The sequence below is a fragment of the Condylura cristata genome, unplaced genomic scaffold (genome assembly GCF_000260355.1).
Source record: "Condylura cristata isolate star-nosed mole 26May11 unplaced genomic scaffold, ConCri1.0 scaffold00030, whole genome shotgun sequence".
Lineage (NCBI taxonomy): Eukaryota > Metazoa > Chordata > Mammalia > Eulipotyphla > Talpidae > Condylura > Condylura cristata.
In genome coordinates this window covers 8,944,860-8,966,733 of record NW_004567131.1, presented here as the reverse complement: position 1 = coordinate 8,966,733, position 21,874 = coordinate 8,944,860, and the positions used below count along the sequence as shown (strand labels likewise).

At 41.7% G+C, this 21,874-nt stretch overlaps 1 protein-coding gene across 1 annotated transcript; it reads left to right on the top strand.

Annotated features, from left to right (window-relative positions):
* Positions 1-12,920: 12,920 nt before the first annotated feature.
* LOC101633955 (isopentenyl-diphosphate delta-isomerase 2) lies at positions 12,921-15,940 on the top strand. Its single transcript, XM_012731279.1, has 4 exons — positions 12,921-13,062; positions 13,397-13,489; positions 14,702-14,871; positions 15,635-15,940. The coding sequence occupies exons 1-4, from the start codon at positions 12,921-12,923 to the stop codon at positions 15,938-15,940; spliced, it is 711 nt and encodes a 236-aa protein (XP_012586733.1).
* The last annotated feature ends 5,934 nt before the right edge of the window (positions 15,941-21,874 follow it).

Sequence of the window (21,874 nt, the reverse complement as noted above, 5' to 3'; positions counted from 1 at the left end):
CAAATCCATAGCCTGGTAAGAGCACAAGCACTTGACAGAGGTCAGAACTGATAGTTGGTAAGGTAGAGGTTTGCACAGTGCTGTGAGTCCCAGAGAAGAGCTAAAATCTACAAAGAAATGCCCTTATGACCTAGCTGTCAGTGAGAAGGCAACTGGCTTGAGAAAGAGCAGTTCCTGGAGCCTGAAAGTGAGTTGAGGTCTCCACCCCACTGATGGAAGATTATCACATCCACAAGCCAGGAAGGGACAGGGAACTCACATGTACCTTATGTATGTCATGCCCACAGCTGAGAGCGCTTCTTTAGGGTCATGGGCAAAACTGAAACAGACTGACCCAAACTCAAGCCTCACCAGACAATCATTCTTGTTCCCTTTAGTGAAATAACCAGCACTTCACTTGCTGAAATGGCCTCAGTGTTAAACTTCCTGCTGGGAAAATGTTCTACCCAATTGGAGCTGATGGGAATGATACCATCTGCCACTATGAGAGATTCTGACCCTGGAGCTGGACACCAATCATATTCTCTGAGTTTCAATACTCAACAACCTATCAAGTCATAATGGTGACATGCATGTTGGGACTCATCAATGTGGGGTAAAGCCAACTCCAGAGAGACATAATCTACCTTGTTTCAGTCAGCTCCTGTCTTTCTTTCAACTTCTTATTTCTGTTACTCAGCAAGTTATCTCATGTCTTATAGTCATTCAGTCCTGTTAATCCTTCACTGAGCATACTTCAGCTGTTTCCACAAGTCCACATTCCTTCCCTTTCTGTTGATCTTACCAAAGCACTCACTGTGGTACCTAGTCAACTCAATTTGCACTTAGTGTGCTATACTTCAGCTTCCCCAACGGGAGCGTTTTGTCCCCTATGTTCACCTCAACACTCTTTCATTTTCCCTAGGAAGTCATCTTCTTGATTTCTAGGGAAATGAACTTCCAAGACCTCAAAAAGTAGTAAACGCTGAGTTACTGAGAGAAGACTCATTGGAAAGGAAAGATTATGCACCAGGGAGATAAGTTAGTGTTTAAGGCTAACAAGAAATTCTGGCCTAGAATTTTGTTATGAAGAATAGCAGAAACAGAGGACACCGAATTGAAACCTTGGGGCAGTCCCACCACCAGCCCTGTTCTCTCTGTCTCCTAAGAGGAGTCTGTGAATGTGGGTTTAGGGCACATTATTCTACCTTTCTCGTTTAGATTAATAATTAACTTTGTGTATCCTATAAGACATGTATCACGGTATATTTTTATGAACACTTCAGTTTCATTCTGGTTTCTTTGTTAAGATCTATTTATGCATACACACTGGGGTACAGGTCAGAGGTGCAGGGGTTAAGAGACAGACGGGAGCAGAATACGCAGATTGAAATACACCCCTGGGGAGCAGTGGGTGAGACAGGAGAGGTCTGCAGTGCTATGTGGGTCAGTTCCCCGGCTGGAGATCAACCTGTGCTACAGTGGCTGTGGATAGTTTCATAGTGCTGCCCTTTAACCCCTTGCACCACCAGGGAGACCCTGTTCTTTAGACTTGTATAACCTAAGAATCCCTAACAATATTGTCTACCTCTACCTGATTTTAAGCTTTACAGAAATGGAGTTTATTTTCCTGCATCTTCATTTATTTACTCATATTATCTTTTTTTTTTTTAGATATTATTTATGCATACAGAACTGGGGTACAGGCCAGAAGTGTGGGGGGTGAGAGGATTCACCAGAGATAGAGTGGAGAGCAGAACAGGCTGAGTGATGAAGTACACTGCTGAGGGGAGCAGCGGGCGGTCAGGAGAGGTCTGCCATGCCATGTGCGTCACCTCTGGGGTGGGAATTGAACTAATGCTGATGTGGCTTTAGCTTCTTAGTGCTGTGCTTTAACCCGCTGTGCCACCAGGGAGAGCCCTATTATCTTTGTAATAATCCTATCTGGCTACTGAAGTTGAAATCCTTACCTCATGTTCACGCTATTGACACTCATTTGTGCAAAGGGTTTAAGATTTTGTCACCTTTATTTTACTGCATGCCTTTTCCATATCTATTTGTCAGCTACTTCATATTGTGTATAAAATCTTTTGGATATGTGCATTGCCTTATCCTATTCTGTGGATTCCTTTTTATTCTTGTAACAGTGTCTTTTGAGAAATAGAATTCTTAATTGATTTAATCCATTTTATCATTGCTGCCCTGTAATTAATATTCTCTGAAACCTGCTAAAACATTTGTTTGCCTTCTCCAAAACTATGAAGATATTCTTTATTTATCTGAAAGGTTTCATTCTTCTACCTTTCTCAATTAGATTGATAATTTTGTGTATGCTCTAAGACATGTATCAAGATATATTTTTATGAATATCCAGTTAATGCAATATAATATATTGAATAAACCATCTCTACTACCTGTACCACTTCTTCGAAAAAAGTCAAATGACTTGTGTGTGGGAGGTTGTTGTGTATAATCACCATGGTGATGAAGTAGGTTGCAAGTAAACACAAGGCAAGCCATTTCAGAAGTCTCAACAGAAAGATGCACCTACAAATGGAGATGCTTGAATCACAAATTCATTAAATCAATGAAAACACAAAGTGAGAAGCAAAGGAAAAGAGAGGGCTAAGTTAGAACTGTGTAATAAGGAGTTGGGCAGTGGATAAAGGTCAATGTGACTAATCATACTATCTAAAGCCTAGTGCTATTTATTATGTGGCTCCTCTCTCAACCTCTCTCCTTCCTCGCTGCAGTCAGTCTCCCGTCTCAACCTATGTCTCTCTCTTCCTTTATCTGGCTGCCCCCACACCCACTCCCACACATTGTGTATCTGTCTGTCTGTTTTTCTCCCTCACACCACCCACATCAACCCCATTAACTTTGCCCACTGTTGGTGCAGTTACAAGAATCAGAGTTAATATTTGCACAAAGACCCAAGCAAGAGAAATGCCTTTTGGGATATAAAGGCCTTCTGGGATTTAAAATGGAGGTTTTTAAATAACAAACTCAAATTTCTATTACATATATTTGACTCTTCCAATATACTATCCTTTTGCCAGCTTTAGTAACTTGTGCTTTTCAAGGATTTGTCCTTTCATGAAGATTGTCAAATTTAATGGTGTAAAGTTGCCTCTTACAATCTTACTGCATTATCTATAACTCCTTTTTTATTACACGTTCTCCAGAATCTTGTCTGACTTTCCTATCTCCAAACAGTATGAGCAGAAAAAACAAAAGTAGATATTTTCAAAACAATATTTAATAGATTTGGAATGAAAAAAACAAAGTATCTATAGGTAGAGTGAACTAAAAAGCACAACAGAACAAGCCAAGATATTTAATTAATTCATTTGTCATCTTAACGGGTTTTATGACATCTAATGATGTCAGATATGGTCATCAGGGAGATGTTTTGTGACTGAGGGGAAGTGGTTAGTTACAGTTCCAGCTACTGTAGAACACTATATTATATTGCCTTGGTCCTTGCTGTCACTAGTGCTGTTTCAAGGACCAGACTTATCTTCCTCCCCCTTAGATTCAGGGACTCCATGTGCATGGAGAAGGTGGGAACAATATGGGACACTTCATGAATCTGTGTGTCATCCCTGTGTAAGAGATACACGATCTTCTCTGTATAATTCCGATTTTAGTATACGTGTTATCAAAACAGCATAAGGAAGGATATTTTATTTTATTATTTGTCTCTTTCCACAACCAAAATTGAATGTTTTTTATGTAACAGTTTTCCTGCGCTGAGGTAATACTGGTTCACAACTCTTTATATGTTTCCGGGAAATAGAGTGACACCTCCTCAGGTAATGGCAGTGGCAGAAAGTCCACCTATGGGAAATTTTACCCTGAAGCATACAAGTCCCAGAATCTTGTCCATGGCAAATGCTAGACCCAACACAAATGGCTCCTAGTTTTTCAAATGCACAGCCAGGCTGAGTGGTTGGATGGCGGCATGTGGTCTCTGGCAAGGTGAAGGGGGGGCATGAGCATTGTGAATGCAATGGAGAGTTTCCAGTCCAGGAATGGACAGACCCGCAAGAAAATCACCATTGCTGACTGTGCACAACTCTGATACATTTGACTTCTGTTTTATCTTAGCAGACCACTCCGCTGAAGCTCAGGAGAGCATTCTTTCATCCCCATCTGCTCAAAGTATCTTATGATTATTAAGCACTCCATACAGATCTTTGGATTCCATGTTTCCTTATATGTCTAAATCTAGCTGGATTACAGAGTTAAGTTTGTGATTACGAAATAAACAATAAACAACAAAAAGATAAAATAAAATTTACTAGTTCAGATACACATGCAAACAGATACATACAAACATACTAACTTGAAACAATAGCTCTAAATATTTTGTAAGTAAAAGGAATACTAGGATTTGCAATAGAACACTGAAATGCAAAACCTATATGGTCAGGTGCTGCTAGAATCAGGAGCATGTAAATAACAGGATACAGCAAACAGGCACAAGGTAGATACAATTGTCACCTTTAAAATATTGTTTAATTCTGGCCCTCCCTGGTGGCGCAGCAGGTTAAAGCACAGCACAAAGAAGCTTAAGCCACTTCCTCATGAGTTCGATCCCCGCCTGCCCTAGAGGAGCTCCACATGGCCAAGCAGACCTCTCCTGACCCGCCCGCTGCTCCCCTCAGCAGTGTACTGCGTCGATCTGCCTGCTCTGCTCCCCGTTCTGTCTCTGGTGAACCCTCTCACCCTCCGCATCTCTACCCCAGTTCTGTACGAATAAATAAATAAATCTTAAATATATATATATATATTGTTTAATTCTGGGGAAGGGGGGAAGTGCTAGGGACTGTGGTGATGGCACACGGGTGATGGGAAACCCAGGGAGATTGCAACTGAGATGGGAAAAGGCACAAAATGATGCAAAAATAAACTATTATATTAAAATAAATAAAAGACACAAAGAAATGGGGAAAATATATTGTTTAATTCTTTTAGTAAATCAGAATTCTCAAAACATACTCATTCACCTAACACTGAGTTAGAGAAAATTCCTGAATAAACATAAGTATTGGAAAATGTTATTGATTAGTGAACATTCATCTTTGTATATTAAAATCCCTTCAAAGGCATTGTTGTCAAAGATTCTACAGAAATATATGTTGCTTAACTACTACGATTTCTATTGAAAGCTCCTTTCAGCCAGTAAATAACCCCAGAACTTCACTCTTCACATTTGGCCACATAATAGCTCTCTAGGCCCTCCCCCTCCTGATGTAGGGGCTTTCTAAGTAGCAGTAGTTGTTAAAAGTGCACATTAGTTTGCCCCTATTTATGCTCTTTCACAAATCCTGCCTAGTCTTTGGGTATTATAAAACCCAACAGGGCTGCCGATCTAGTCTGGAAAAGTTGTCTTCATGAAGGAGATAACTTTGTATACAACAACAAAAAAATCATACTTGGTACATGACCCCTTCATTCACTTACTCAATAAATGTGCCTCTGATGTTGTCACAGTGCTGGGTGGTCACACTTACACAACATTGCCAACAGGGATACACAACATTGTGCCAACAGGGAGCAATGTTAATCTATTCCTGTAGGGCAGGGACAATGAGTTTAACCCAGGAGGTCTAGGTTCTTGTCAAATGTCAGGGTTTGTTAGCAGCAGTGTGCTGGACTGGGTTCATGAGTTCCTTCAATCAAAGGCTAAGTTAGGAGACAAGAAGCCCATTTCAGCGTCAGCCCAAAGTAGGTCTTGTCACATTTAGGGAGACTTTATTCCCTTCCTTTCTCCTGTTTAAAAAGTAAACTTAAAAATATTTCAGAATAATGGACTAGCAAGATCTGGAGAATACATTTTTCTGAGCCTACCTTAAGTATTAGCCCACATTTAATTATGAACGAGACTCAGAAGAAAGTTCCTGTGGTCGCCACAATGGGATTTCATTTGGAAGCTGGGATGAAAGCCAAGCAGGCTGTCCCCGGGCCAGCCAAAAAATAAATAAATAAATAAGAATAGATTTAGATTTATAGAAACCTGCAAATGTAGTAAGGAGCACTCCCATTTACCCATCTAACATTATTGAGCTACATTTCTCACAACTAACTAGCCAATGTCAATTTATTGTTAATTACTGAAGTTCATATTTATTCATGTCTCTGTTTTTACCTAACATTCTTTTTTACCCAAGGCCAGGCTTGCGACATTTATCTTATCTACTTAGTAATAAAAAGGCTGTTTCTGACATTCCCTTAAATTCTTCAGAAACTCTAAAACATTTTTTAAAATATTATTTAACCAAAGGGCATCTAAAAATCAAAAAGAAGACAGCGGAGGAGTAGTTATTTGGTGGGTAGTTCAGATATTCAGACGGTTCCTTTGCTAAAACTGGGAGTTAGAGAAGAAGTTGAAAGGAGAGGATGAGCTTGATGGGAGCTTTTGATTTATCTCAAAGATTTAGGCATTAGAGCACATTAAATGTTCTTCAGGTGAGAGGGTAGAAGTGACACAATCAAAGTTATATTTCAAGAAAATCCATTTCTGGGATAGAGGATAAACTGGAGGGGCTGAGATAGGAGGCAGGAGGCAAGCAGATCTATTGAAATCATCAAGCGTGACATGGCAGAGATTAAACCAGAGGGAGAAGCAAAGGTGGAGAAGGGGAAGGATTGAGGCTAATTCTGGGGATAGGCTCATAGGTCTGGTGATTTGGGTCACAGGTAGGGGCTAAGGGAGTGTTTCAGGCAGGGGTGACTGCTGCTGAAACCCACCAGAGGGGTAGGCTTGAGGGTGCCTTGGGTTGCAGGATGGGCAGCAAGCGGGGTTGATGGGAGATTCCATGGCCAGAATGGTGCTGGAGGCACCCCCAAGACAAATACAGATGTGACAGTCCTCCAGTCCCCCACAGTTGTCCAGGGCAAGGGGCAGATGACGCCCGGGAGGTTTAGGCTGGAGCCCCAGGAACAGCACTGCTGAGGCCATGACTCAGAGCATGGGGAGAACTTTTGGACTCTGGGAGCCCTTACCCCCCAGTCTTGGGAAACAGCCAAGGCCTGTGGCCCTTGTCAGATGCCCCAGATACCTGCAGGTGGCTGGAGCGTGCAATGAACCTCTAGCTGCCCCTGCCTGGCCCTCTCAGGGCTTTCTGGATGCTCACCTCTGACACTGGTCATGTGAATAGACATCCTGTGCTATCTCTGCAGCTGATTCTAAATGAGCTGGGATTAAGAGATTTCTCTGCTCTTTTGAAGCTCACTGGTGAATGACTTAGAAGGAACCTGATTCCAGAAACATGAAGAGGTGACAGGGACGCCCAGGTGGCTTGCTTCAATCCCTACCTCATCATCATTTCGTAGAAATGGGAGTATTTTAAAATGTGCAAATCCGAGGCAGAAACATTCCCAACACTTGCAGGATCTTATTCATTGTTTTCATTACACCTTGTATTTAAAAAACACCCAGCAACACAGATACTTGAAATGAATTATCCTCTTAGTAATTGTCACTATACGGGTTGGGGGTGGGGAAATGCATTTAGTTACAGATGAAGTAGCATAGGAGATTTCCAACAAACAACACAATTTACCTGTTCTACCTTCTCCCACTTACCAAGCAAGTTTGAGAGAAAAACTTTGGCGAACAATAAATAGCCAGATCTGAACTCAGCTCCAGAGTCAGATCAAGCACTTCTGCCTCTGGCAGCCACAGACTGTCTAAGCGAGCACTGCAGGAGAGAGGGAGCCACAGCTCTGGAAACTGCCTTTCTCCTAAAAATTCACCCTCACACTCTCAGGCATTGATTTTGTTAGTTACATGTATTATAGTTAATATTCAAGCATAAACTTATCTATTAATTATATTCATTTTTTAATTACTCTGGTACTAACTCCTCTTTCCCCCTTCACTTTATTTTTTTTTAAGATTTGTTTATTTATGCATATAGAACTGGGGTACAAGCCAGAAGTGCAGGGGCTGTGAGAGGATTCACCAGAGACAGAGTGGGGAGTAGAACAGGCAGATCGACCTACGACCCACGAAGTACACTGCTGAGGGGAGCAGTGGGGGGTGGGGGGGTTAGGAGAGGTCTGCCGTGCCATGTAGTCACCTCCTGGGCAGGAGATCGAATTCATGCAGAAGTGGCTTTAGCTTCTTAGTGCTGTGTTTACTGCACCACCGGGGTGGTGCCTCTTCACTTTAAATCCTAATGCTGCTATCTACTTTGAAATCAGGAAAACGAAGGCAAGAAAATTTGCCTATGTATGGGGCAAAGATTTTTGAGAGGTAGGGGCTGTGCTCTTGGGTAATCCTGGCCAGATGACCTGTGATGGCAACAGTTGCTAGGTCAGGAGCCCTAGAAAGAGGATGTTTCCCCACTGTGACCTTCACTCCAGAACACTGAGGTCTGCCCACGTATACATCTTCATGATGTTGCAACTGCTGGCACCTCCTGATACCTCTAAGACACTAACTGGAAGACACATCAAACTTGCCCTGTCCTGTGAGATTGTATGAATGAATGCTCTACACCAGGACAGCGGTCTCTGCTCTGAAACAGCTTCCCTGGCCCCAGCTTTTTTTTTTTTTTGTAAGTTTAATTTTTTATGCATACAGAATTGGGGTACAGGCCAGAGGCTCAGGTGCAATGATAGTACCCACCAAAGGCAGAGTGGGAAGAAGAACGGGCAAATCAACAAATTACATTACTGATAGGAGTAGTGGCAAGACAGGAGAGATCTGCCAGACCTTGTTCACCTCCCTGGCTGTGGATTGAACTCATGCTGAAGTGGTTGCAATCAGCTTAGTGCTGCACTTGAACCCTTTGGGCCACCATTGTGCCACCAGGGAGGTGACCAATCCTTTTTTTTTAAGATTTATTTATGCATGCATGTGGAGTATAGGCCAGAGTTGCAGGGGTGGAGCTGGCGAGAGCATTCACCAGAGACAGAGTGGGGAACGGGAGCAGGCAGACCTACCAAAAGAGGGGAGCAGTGAAAAGGTCCGGAGAGGTCTGCTGTGCCATGGGGTCAGCTCCCTAGTCGGGAATCAAACTCATGCTGCAGTGGCTGGTGATGGCTTGATAGAGCTGCACCACCAACCCTGCACCACCAACACGTTTGTTTCCTGTCTTTCCTTATTCTTCTACCATCTTCCCTCAGATTCTGCTTGACGTGGCTGGTCACCATAGCAAGTGGTGCCCCAAAAGGGACCTGGACTCTGAGTACAGGGAACTTCTAGGATACAAGGTAAGAGACTCTCCGCAGGAAGGGCCGGCGCTGTGAGGTAGCAGTGGATTACAGCCGAGCGTAAAACACGAGGTAAAGATAGATAAGAGTTAAATGCTAACCCCTCTTAGGTATTCTGCAGAAAATAAAGCAAGTGGTGCCACAAGGTAAGAAATAAACTCATCACAATAGCGAATGTTCTTTCGGGGTGTTTTGAACTCTCAGTGGCTTGAGGATATTGTCTTTATCCCAAGATGCTAAACAGATAAAATGTCCTGTTCAATGCATTCTTTTTGGCTTTCCTGACATACAGAAAGATTTCAATCCACCGTTTTTTGTGCCAGTATTTCTGCTCTTAGTGTCACACCTAGAAAGGTTTCTCTTTATAGACTATCATGTAAATACTTCCCCACATATGTTTTTTGTACTTTCATGAGTTCTTTTTTTTTAAAAATCTGAAATTCATATCCATAATATTCATGGATAACATGAATATCTATGAGTGTACCAGAAAGTTCTATTACAACTTTAGAAGGATAGGACTTTATTCGTTTCTGAAGAGTTAGCCTTCATTGATCCTTGAATAAGTCCTCCTCTTTTCCATATATATTTAAAATATCACTGAAGCTGACACTAAAATAATATTAGAACATAATTGGCCACAAGTTTAAAAACTGAGAGCATTTTCCAAAAGTATAATTGAGTCAAAGTAATTATCTATGATTTTCCAGTTTGTGAAACTGGAAAACTGAAAATGTATGTGATGTCCTGTGATATGCAGAGAAGCACGATGTGACCATTTGTGGAGATGTGTGTTGCCCTGGGGGATGGCCTGAATGAAGCTTTGAAGAGACAACGTAGTATTTGAACTGACGTGCAAGGGGGTCTTCAAAAGAGCTGTTGAGTCATCCCCTTCTTTGGTTTTTGTAAAACCTGATTATAGGTTCTACAAGTCTTTTTAAGGGACTTTGCAATCTAAGGATCAGTGAAAGTTCACTAGTAAATATTACATTTCCCAGTAATTTTTTTAATATATTTATTTATTTATTCGTACAGAACTGGGGTACAGGCCAGAGATGCGGAGGGTGAGAGGATTCACCAGAGACAGAGCAGAAAGCAGAACAGGCAGATCTAGGAAGTACACTGCTGAGGGGAGCAGCGGGCTGGTCAGGAAAGGTCTGCCATGCCATGTGGATCTCCTCCGGGGCAGGCGGGAATCGAACTCATGCGGAGGTGGCTTTAGCTTCTTAGTGCAGTGCTTTAACCCGCTGCGCCACCAGGGAGGGCCCATTTCCCAGTAATTTTTAATTCTTGCAAAAATGTTCTTTTGATCAGCTTTAAGAAAATGATTCTGACTTACTACAAGATTTAAACAATGTTTTAAAGTCTATAATTTCATCTACCTTGTGCCTATTTGCTGTGTCCTGTCATCATTTCCATGCTCTGATTCCAATAGTACATCAGGTTGATAATTTCAGTTTTTTCATTTCTGTGTTGTGTTGCACAAACTCTCCTTTTTCAGTTATTTTCAAAATATTCAGAGCTATTACTGCAAATGAGTGTGTTTGTGTATATGTGTGTTGTAAGCGTATGTGAGAGAAATAAATTTTCAGTTTTTCAAATGTCAAACAGATTCAATATAAATAATTTATAGATTAATTTCAAATGCTGATTCCTGGCTTCTATAGATATTTTATTTGCCCTAAGTATTGGGTTTTATTATGTTCTTTAGTAACATCATGACACTTACTTCGAGGAGGGCATGCACCTTTAGTCTCAATTATTTTCTAAAATGCAAAGTATCTTTTGCTTCAGTCACAAATGCAATTGTCCATTATTATTTAATGAATATTATTTGGTTACCCAGGATGTAATTTTAATATTTTTTTACATCATTCTTCATTCTGTGCATTTTTCCATCTCAGTTTTAATCCCCATGGGATTCCCACCACCAATTCACCCATTTGCCAGTGCACTCTTCCCACCCCAGTACTGATCCCATTCCCTTTTCCACTCCCATAAAATGCCTCTGGTTTATAGTTGTTCATTGTTTCCATTTTTACTCTATTACATTAGTTTCTCTCCCCACGCCACTCCCCTCTCCCCCAGCCCCTTAACCCCTTACGCTCCTGCTATAAGTGAGTGAAACCATCCGGTATTTTTCTTTTTCTTTCTGGCTTATTTCACTAAGCATGATCCCTTCCAGCTCTATCCATGTTGCTGCAAAAGGTATGAATCTATCTTTTTGATTGCTGGGTAATATTCCATTGCATATATGTACCCTATTAATATTTTCTAAGACACAACAGTGACTAATGAAACTTACCAAACACACAATTCACTCAGAAGGAACATTACCTGGTTCGCAGAAATAAATACTTCACAGCACACTTCCTCCCACACACACACACTCCATGGTAATGATGTGGGCACAGAACAGTCAGCTGTCCCCAGAGCTCTCCCACTCTTAGAGAATCTGCTGTCCAGTGAAAACATCTTCCTGCTGGATGATCTGTGGAATTGAGTCAGAGTGCCATAACCCATCTTTAAGACCTGTCTTTTTTTTTTTTTTTAGTTTATTTTTACATATGTTTGTGCATTTTTCCATCTCAGTTGCAATCCCCTTGGGTTTCCCATCAAAGACCTGTTTTTTTTTTTTTGATAGCAGTTTATTTTTACATCACTTTGTACATTTTTTTCCCATCTCAATTGTAATCCCCGTGGGTTTCCCATCACCCAGTCGCCCATGTGCCATCACCATAATCCCGTGCACCCCCCCCGTTTTTGATTCCATTCCCCACTCCACCCCCACAAAATGCAAAGACCTGTCTTTTAACAAAATCAAAGATCTGATTTAGGTTTAAAATCCTTGTTTTCTCTTCTTTATCTCAATTCTCAGTTGTCAATTTGCAAAAGTAAATCTTTTGTGTTTATATTAAGAAGGGATGAAAGTAAGATGGAGGAATGGAAAACAGAAAGTAATAAATGACAGGGTGTGGTTTCTTTTTTTTTCTTTCTGTCACAAATATACTACAGAGAGCATTATTTAAACTTTTCCTTGGCAGTCGCTTTTTTGTGGTAACTTATTGTTTAAATTTTTTTTTTTACATTTTTTAAGAATATAATAGTTTACTTTTACATCATTTTGTTTAAATCTTTTTTTTTAAAGATTTGTTTATTTATGCATACAGAACTGGGGTGCAGGCCAGAGGTGCAGGGGCAGTGAGAGGGTTCACCAGAGAGAGCAGGGAGCAGAACAGGCAGACTGATGAAGTACACTGCTAAAGGAAGCAGCGGGTGGGTCAGGAGAGGTCTGCCACGCCATGTGGTCACCTCCGGGGCAGGCGGGAATCGAACTCATGCGGAAGTGGCTTTAGCTTCTCAGTGCAGTGCTGTAGCCCGCTGCGCCAGCAGGGAGGGCCATTTTGTTTAAATCTTAATGGAAAATGGAAGAAATCTATAAAAACCTGAATACATGTGAGTATATATACATACATTGGTACACACATAGGTATGGATATAATCCAAGAGTTTCCGTGCAGAAACAAATTAAATTAGAATAACATCACACCTTGCCATGTCTCACAACCGCACACCTCAGTACTATTCTTGTCATGCAGGCATGAAGAAGTCTTAACTCGTAAAGTAGTTGACAGCAGATTGCAGAGATTAACGTCTTTGCTACCGAGATGGGAGGGCACCTGTGTGTTTCAGGTGGGGTGCAGCTGGCCGTCATGAGTGAAGTCAACCTCAACTGGGTAGACGAGCGCCAACTGCAGCGCTTAGACGAAATGCTGATCGTTGTTGATGAAAATGACAAGGTTATTAGTGCAGACACCAAGAGAAATTGCCATCTGAATGAAAACATTGAGAAAGGTAACCTGGGAAATTTTTCTTTCTTTCTTGGAGGATTTTCCCATTTGTTTCCCTTGTCAAATATGTCGGGGAGAGAGGAAGAGCCCCAAGTTACCTCAACCTCCTGCAAGTGTCATCTTTGAGAGAATATTCAGAGGTCATCTTAAATTATGTATTTGAGCTTTAATTTGTGATGTCATTTTGATTAGCTGGAGATTCTGAAAAGGGCAACCTGCACCCCCTTGCCACCACCCAGGTGCCATCACTGTAGAGGGTTCTGTGAGGCAGAGACCGATGTGGGAGACAAACAGTGTGAAGCTGACCCATGCTTGTGTTGATGGTACGTGCCTTTCAGGCCTGTTGCACCGAGCCTTCAGCGTCGTCCTCTTCAACACGGAGAATCAACTCCTAATACAGCAGAGGTCAGACACCAAAGTCACTTTTCCTGGTGAGTCCATTTATCCACACTTACGATTTAAGAGTCTGTTTTCAAGCGAGTAATAGAAATGTGGACCTGAATTATCTAGATAATCAATATCTATCTTTTGTTTTCATCTAAATAAGCAGCTCATTCTGAATGAAATAAGACAGAGAGATGCTTCTTAGATTTCCTCATTGAGTCTGTTTTTTTTTTAAATTAAGAAACATGCTTATCTCTGACTATGTTTTGCATTACAAAATTATTTAAATCAGGTAAACTTCCTTCTAAGGATTTGGAGGAATTCCATTTGGTGGTGTTGAGTATAAAAATCAAGGAGAAAATGACAAATTATTATCTTACAATGCAAGTCTTGGAGTTTTAGATATATATATTTTGCATTTCTTAAATGATGAGTGAATGGATTTACCCTTTTACCCAATGGCATGTATGTCAGCTGTGGTTCTTTGAAGTATTTTGGCAAGGAGCATTGAGTTTTCAAAACCTCACCTTGCAGTGAACTAATCACAAGTGGGCTGACCCCAGCATATGGGGGCAATGGAGGGTCCCTTCTTCCCCTGAACTCCTCTTTCTCTGAGGCCTGGCAGAGACATCTCATCATTCCCCAAATCACCTCCATATCTGCTGATCACATTACAGTGCTAAGTTTCTTTGTAGAGCTGAGAAAAGTTTGTTTAAGAAAAACTTCTGAACTATCAAAGTGGAAAGGTGGCCGTGGCTCTGAGACGCATGGCAAGCAGTCATGGCTCACTCTAAAATTTCACACCAAGTGTAAGTCACCTTCAGGAGAAGCAGAATTCCAGCTTGCTTGCAAGGGTGTACTCTGCACTAGGGACTCCTACAATGTATGCAAGAAACATTCAGTGTCTGAGGAGGGAGATGGCTAGTGCCGGGGTGCACATCTGCTCCCCACTGCAATGTTTCCTTGGATAGTTCCACTAGGAATGCAGGAGGAGGTCTGGAGCAGAGGCCAGAGGATTGTCTATGCTGCCCCTTCCCAGGGTAGCTGGAGTCAGGGGCCACCTGGTGTCTTTTTTTAAGCACTGGCCCAAACCCTTCTGGTGTGGGAGTAGGGATGCAGACTCACTCACCCATTCTCTCTTTCCACACTGCCAGGCAATTGCCAAAGCTCCCGCTTTGAAAGGTGTGTGTCTATAACTTATGTATTCAGTTTTGAAGAAACAAAGCAAGAGCCAAGTTCCCTTTGTGAATTCTTTCCAGGGTATTTCACTGACTCCTGCTCCGGTCACCCCCTGAGCAATCCTGCAGAGCTGGAGGAGAAAGACGCCCTGGGAGTGAGGCGCGCGGCCCACAGGCACCTGCAGGCTGAGCTGGGCATTCCCCCAGAGCAGGTACCCCTGCGACCCAGGAAGGGCAAAGCTGAGCCTGAGGTCTTGTGTTTTGACCTCAAAAGCACATCTCACCAAGAGGGCAGCTCTGTTGGGGTCCTTGGTCCAGTTGACTAGAGTTGAGATGGTCAGGAATCAGCTTTCTATGAAGCATTGTGGTAGGAGCACCACTACCTGTGAACATGCCATTAAGCCTGATCTTGATCTGGGAAGATATTGATGGGCACAGTAGTTTCCTGACCAAACTGGCCAGATCTTACTGGGCTGAAGGGCTGGTTCTTAAAAGTAAGACGCAGACAGCTTTATTTGAACCAAGATAGTAAGACGAGGTTATTATTCAAGTTGGAATCTACAGAAATGTAGTCAGCCAAAATTCTGGCTTGGCAAAACCCTTTGAAGAAAATGAATACATATTTATCTTCTCTATTTTGTCTACACGTTCTGTGTTTAAATTAGCATTGTTGGGCCCTCCCTGGAGGCCCAATGGGTTAAAGCACAGCACTGTGCAGCTATCGCAGTTACTGCAGCATGAGCTGGATCCCCTGCCGGGAGGTGACCTACATGGCGTGGCAGACCTCTCCTATCTCACCCGCTGCTCCCCTCAGCAGTGTATTTCAGCCAGTCTGCCTGTTCTGCTCCCCACTCTGTCTATCGTGAACCACCCACGCACCTCGGACCTCTACCCCCGTTCTATATGCATAAATAAATAAATATTTAACAAAAATAAAAATTGGGAATTTTATATTAAAAAAGTAAATTAGCCCTCTTAATACTGTATCAACACTTGTTGTAGATTTCTCTGGAGGACATTGTATTTATGACCATATATCATCATAAAGCCAAATCAGATCGAATTTGGGGAGAACATGAAATCTGTTATCTTCTGCTTGTGAGAAAGGATGTTACTGTCGATCCAGACCCCAGTGAGACAAAAAGCTTCCTCTACCTGACCCAAGAAGAGCTGGAAGAGCTCCTGGAGAGAGGTGCCAGGGGAGAAGTGAGGGTCACCCCATGGCTGAGAACCATCGCCGAGCGGTTTCTGTATAAGTGGTGGCCTCACCTCGACGACTTGGCCCCGTTTGTGGAGCTTCACAAGATACACAGAGTGTGAAAGCGCGAGGACCAGAACCAGTCAGGCTGACACCAGCACTGTGACCGGCCTTTCTGCGCCCCACCAGAGAGGGGGAGGGGCATCGATTGCTAATAATCCAGAAATGACCTAGAAATCACTATTTTTAAACTTTGGAGTTGCTTTGTTATCCTAACACATTCCTTATTTCTTCATTTTTATATTTTCCATCAGCCTAGCCATAAGGAGGGAATGTAATGTTCCCCTCTGACATTTACACTCCTTACATGTATCTACTTCTGTCCTTTTATAGATTCTACTTCAGTGATCTGCTTATAAATAAAGATAATTGTGTTTTAAATATGCTCTGCACTTATTTTTAAAACAAAGTGATTATACCTTTAAATATTACATTTTGATGCACAAATAAATAGCCTGACATGATAATTTAACACTATTGCCAGAACCAGGACTTCTACGTTAACTGATTAAATTGTTTCCTCAGTTGTAATGTTTCCACATGAACAAGACTAGACCGTTTCACTCACTATATAAACATGGCCTTTATAAAAGTCATAATTGTTGGGTAGTAAATGCTTACAGGTTTCCATTCTTCAATCTTAGATGAAAGAAAGATGGACTCTTAATTATTATATCTAGTTAGCTTAATAAATCTGATTGAAATCTTACTCATCTTGGAACATAATAATATGTGACTTGTGAATCAAAGATAACTTCTGTATAATATCTACATGATGAGGTGCCTCAGTGATTCTCATTGTACATAGAAGACTTGTTTTTTCTCCTTGAAAAGTTTAGGGTTATCTTCTTTTCTTGACACTGATGTCTTCCTGCTTTCCCTTTAATATTCTAACATTACTTGACATTCTGAAATGTCATGTTGATTTGCCAGCATGGTTGGGCATCTTTGGCTATTTCAACACCAGTGTTGTTTTTTTTTTTTTTCCCCAATTCTTTGCAGTTTCTTCTACTATGTCTTTGATAATTTCATTTCCAGGATTTTCTGTATTCTATAATAAAACAGTAGGATGATGAGTCCTTCTTACATGTTTTATCTTACTTTACCCTTTGCCCAATAGACAGTAAAATTTTCTTGTCTCTTTCCCTGATTTCAAAGCAGATAACGTAATTTGAACTTAAAGTGAAGAGGGAAAGAGGAGTTAGTACCAGAGTAATTAAAAAATGAATATAATTTAATAGATAAGTTTATGCTTGAATATTAACTATAATACATGTAACTAACAAAATCAATGCCTGAGAGTGTGAGGGTGAATTTTTAGGAGAAAGGCAGTTTCCAGAGCTGTGGCTCCCTCTCTCCTGCAGTGCTCGCTTAGACAGTCTGTGGCTGCCAGAGGCAGAAGTGCTTGATCTGACTCTGGAGCTGAGGTCAGATCTGACAATTTATTGTTCGCCAAAGTTTTTCTCTCAAACTTGCTTGGTAAATTGTGTTGTTTATTGGAAATCTCCTATGCTACTTCATCTGTAACCAAATGCATTTCCCCACCCCCAACCCGTATAGTGACAATTACTAAGAGGATAATTCATTTCAAGTATCTGTGTTGCTGGGTGTTTTTTAAATACAAGGTGTAATGAAAACAATGAATAAGATCCTGCAAGTGTTGGGAATGTTTCTGCCTCGGATTTGCACATTTTAAAATACTCCCATTTCTACGAAATGATGATGAGGTAGGGATTGAAGCAAGCCACCTGGGCGTCCCTGTCATCTCTGCATGTTTCTGGAATTAGGTTCCTTCTAAGTCATTCACCAGTGAGCTTCAAAAGAGCAGAGAAATCTCTTAATCCCAGCTCATTTAGAATCAGCTGCAGAGACAGCACAGGGTGTCTATTCACATGACCAGTGTCAGAGGTGAGCATCCAGAAAGCCCTGAGAGGGCCAGGCAGGGGCAGCTAGAGGTTCATTGCATGCTCCAGCCACCTGCAGATATCTGGGGCATCTGACAAGGGCCACAGGCCTTGGCTGTTTCCCCAGACTGGGGGGTAAGGGCTCCCAGAGTCCAAAAGTTCTCCCCATGCTCTGAGTCATGGCCTCAGCAGTGCTGTTCCTGGGGCTCCAGCCTAAACCTCCCGGGCGTCATCTGCCCCTTGCCCTGGACACCTGTGGGGGACTGGAGGACTGTCACATCTGTATTTGTCTTGGGGGTGCCTCCAGCACCATTCTGGCCATGGAATCTCCCATCAACCCCGCTTGCTGCCCATCCTGCAACCCAAGGCACCCTCAAGCCTACCCCTCTGGTGGGTTTCAGCAGCAGTCACCCCTGCCTGAAACACTCCCTTAGCCCCTACCTGTGACCCAAATCACCAGACCTATGAGCCTATCCCCAGAATTAGCCTCAATCCTTCCCCTTCTCCACCTTTGCTTCTCCCTCTGGTTTAATCTCTGCCATGTCACGCTTGATGATTTCAATAGATCTGCTTGCCTCCTGCCTCCTATCTCAGCCCCTCCAGTTTATCCTCCACCCCACAAAAGGACTCTCTTAAAATACAACTTTGACTTTCATTATTTCTTTCTCACCTAAAAATCCTTTAATGCTCTCTAATGCCTAACCCTTTAAGATAACAAAATCTCCCATCCTATCTGCTCAAACTCATCTCTGACACCACTTTTTAGCAATGGAAGCCACGTAGATATCTGGATTAGCCACCCTATCTTATTCCCTAGAAACTTCCAGGGGTCCCTGCACATAGTTTTTCCAAACAATAATCCAAGGCACCCTATCTTAATCACTACTTCTCTTCCCGCTCTTTTTTAGATGTTTTCAGTTAAACTCCCTTATAATTCATCAGATACTTTAAAACACTGTTTTCCTGTCACATAGGAAACATGGAATAGCTACATTATTCCACTCTCCCCATGACCCATGTAAAATCACCAAACTTACTGACTATAGAAAAGGGATGATATAACTTTGCCAAAATTCCTGAGTGAAATCTCCTGCTAACAGTTCACAAAATACTGTTGGATATTTCTACCTCAGAGAGAGGAGACTTTATACTGAGCTCACTGCAATTAGAGTAATGTCATGATGAACAAACACCTCAAATTCTTTTGCTCCAGAAGGAGTTAGAAAAGTACCAGAGGGAGCCTCCCTGGTGGTGCAAAGGGTTGAGTCTCAGCACTATGAAGCAATCAGCAGCCACTGCAATATGAGTTTGATTCTCAGCTGCCGAGGAAGCTGACCCACATGACACAGCAGAGCTCTCCTGTCTCACCCACTGCTCCTCTCAGCAGTGTATTTCAGTCAGTCAACCTACTCAGTTTCCCACTCTGACTCTGGTGAATCTTCTCAACCCCTGTACCTCTGGCCTACACCCCAGCTCTTGTATGCATAAATAAATAAATCTTTAAAAATGAAAATATCAGAGGGTCTTTCCACTTGGAAGTAGTTGCTTGGTGCCTCTGTAGCAACCAACCCAGAAAGCTGAGGTCCAAGATAGGATCAACAATAGAAGGAAAGGGAAGAGTTTTGACAGTGACGAAGCCTGACTGACACAAGCCAGTCAGGAGAGCAAAGTCAACACCGTCAAGACAAGTTATGATGAGAACATGGGCACTTGACATAATGTAGGGAGAAGAACTTCATATAGCATCTTCCTCCCAAGCCCACAACCACAGTTCAGCCATGGGATAATAACCGAGGGGTTGCTACAAAGCACCTCACAAGGCTCCACAAACGAAACAAGAGTATTGAAAATAGCCAACGTGGGACAGCAATGCCCATTGGCTCTAAGAAAATAACATGTCATGGCCTGTCCTGGAGTAGAAAAAAAGTGTTAGGTAGACACTATGAATAATATCAACTTCAGTAACTAACAATGAATTGATATTGGCTAGTTTGTTGTGAGAAATGTAACTCAGTAATGTTAGATGGGAATAATAGTGAAAAAACGGGTGCTGGGTATATGGAAATGCTATGTTCTAGCTTCCCAAATTTTCTATACATTTAAAACTATCCTGAAATATTTGTAAGTTTCTGAATACCCCATTTAAAAAATGGCAGAAGAGCTAAAAAAGACACTTCTCCAAAGAGGAAATGCAGACGGCCAACAGGTATATGAAAACATGATCAGCATCACTTACAATAAGAGAGATGCAAATCAAAACCAAAATGAGATACCATCTCACACCAATGAAAATGGCACATATTAAAAACAACTAACAAGAACAAATGTTGGCAAGGATGTGGAAAAAAAGGAACACTCCTACATTGCTGGTGGGAATGCAAACTAGTACAACCACTATGGAAAACTGTTTGGAGGTTTCTCAACTGCTAAAAATGGAGCTTCCATATGACCCAGTAATCCCATTCCTAGGTATCTACCCACAGGACACAAAAACATTGATTCAAAAGGACACCTATACCCCTATGCTCACTGCTGCTCTATTTACAATAGGGAAGATGTGGATCAACCAAAATGCCCAAAAATAGATGACTGGATTAAAAAGATGTAGCACAATACAGAATGGAATATTACTCAGCAATAAAAAAAATAAACTCATGCCTTTTGCAGCAATGTGGATGGAGCTGGAAGGGATCATGCTTAGTTAAATAAGCCAGAAAGAAAAAAGAAAAATATTGGATGGTTGCACTCATAGCAGAAGCATAAGAGATGGGGGGTGGGGAAGCAATTGTAATAGAGTAAAAACAAAAAACAATGAACAACTATAAACCAGAGCCATTTTATGGGGTGGAGAAGAGAATAGGATCAAAAGTGGGATGGAAGGAGCACCATAGCACTATGGTGAAGGTACATGGGTGAACTGGTGGTGAAAAGTCCACAGGGATTACAATCAAGATGAAAAAAAATGCACAAATTGAAGAGTGATGTAAAAAATAAATATATTATTTTTAAAAAGGGAGGGAAGAGCACAAGTGACTATAGTGATTGTGAATGGGTGAGCTGCTGGTGGAAATTCTATGGAGACTACAAGAAAAGAAAGCAAACATTGTTTAAAAAAATGAAAAAAGATGCTAAATATATTTAAATAATAAAAAATAAATATCTATGACTTCAGTCTCCTTGAAATTGTCTCTTCTTTTATGTCCCATAGTCCTTAAATCCAGCATTTATTTTTCCTGCAATAAACTATTCTTATAACAAATAAACAAAAAAAGAAATATTTTAAAGTTTCTGATTTAAATAGAGGAAAAAAGAAGAGAAGAAAATCTCCCTAGTAGTAGCTTAATGTTGCGTGATCGCCTTCAGGCTGACTCTGACATGGGCTTCCTGTCTCGTTGTCTTCTTCTCCTTGTCTTCCTGTCTTCTTGATGGGCCCAGCCCAGCACTCTGCTCTCAAAACCTGATATTTGACAAGATCTTCAAACTCTCAAATTAAGCTCCCTGACCCTGCCCTACAGGAATAGATTAATATCTCCCACTTGCTCCTTATTCTCAGAGTTATCTACTTAGAAGTGACAATGTCACAGCTTCATTAATTGAATACGTGAATGAAGGGACATTTCACCAAATTCATTTGTTCAGAGGGCACATCCATGCCTTTTCCAGACTGCGTGGATTTTTAAAAGGGGAGAGTTATGCACTAATAATGAATAGCTATATACCAGAGACATTTTATGGGGGTGGAGGGGGAATGGGGTCAAAAAACAGTGGGGGGAGGGAAATGCACTGGACTATGGTGATGGCACACGGGTGATTTGGTGATGGGAAACCCACGGGGATTGCAACTGAGATGGAAAAAGGCACAAAATGATGCAAAAATAAACTATTATGTTATTTAAAAAAAGGGGGAAGAGTTATGAAGCCTATAGGAGCAAGCTAATGAACAGTTTGAACAAAATTTAGAGAGCTCCTGCACACACACAGGGAGAACGCTAAATGACAGCTCCAGAAATGGGAATTTCAACAGCACACGCTCCCTAGAGCCCTGGCAAAGTCTCACACCCCCTGTGTGGTAGTGATCTTGGACTTACATCT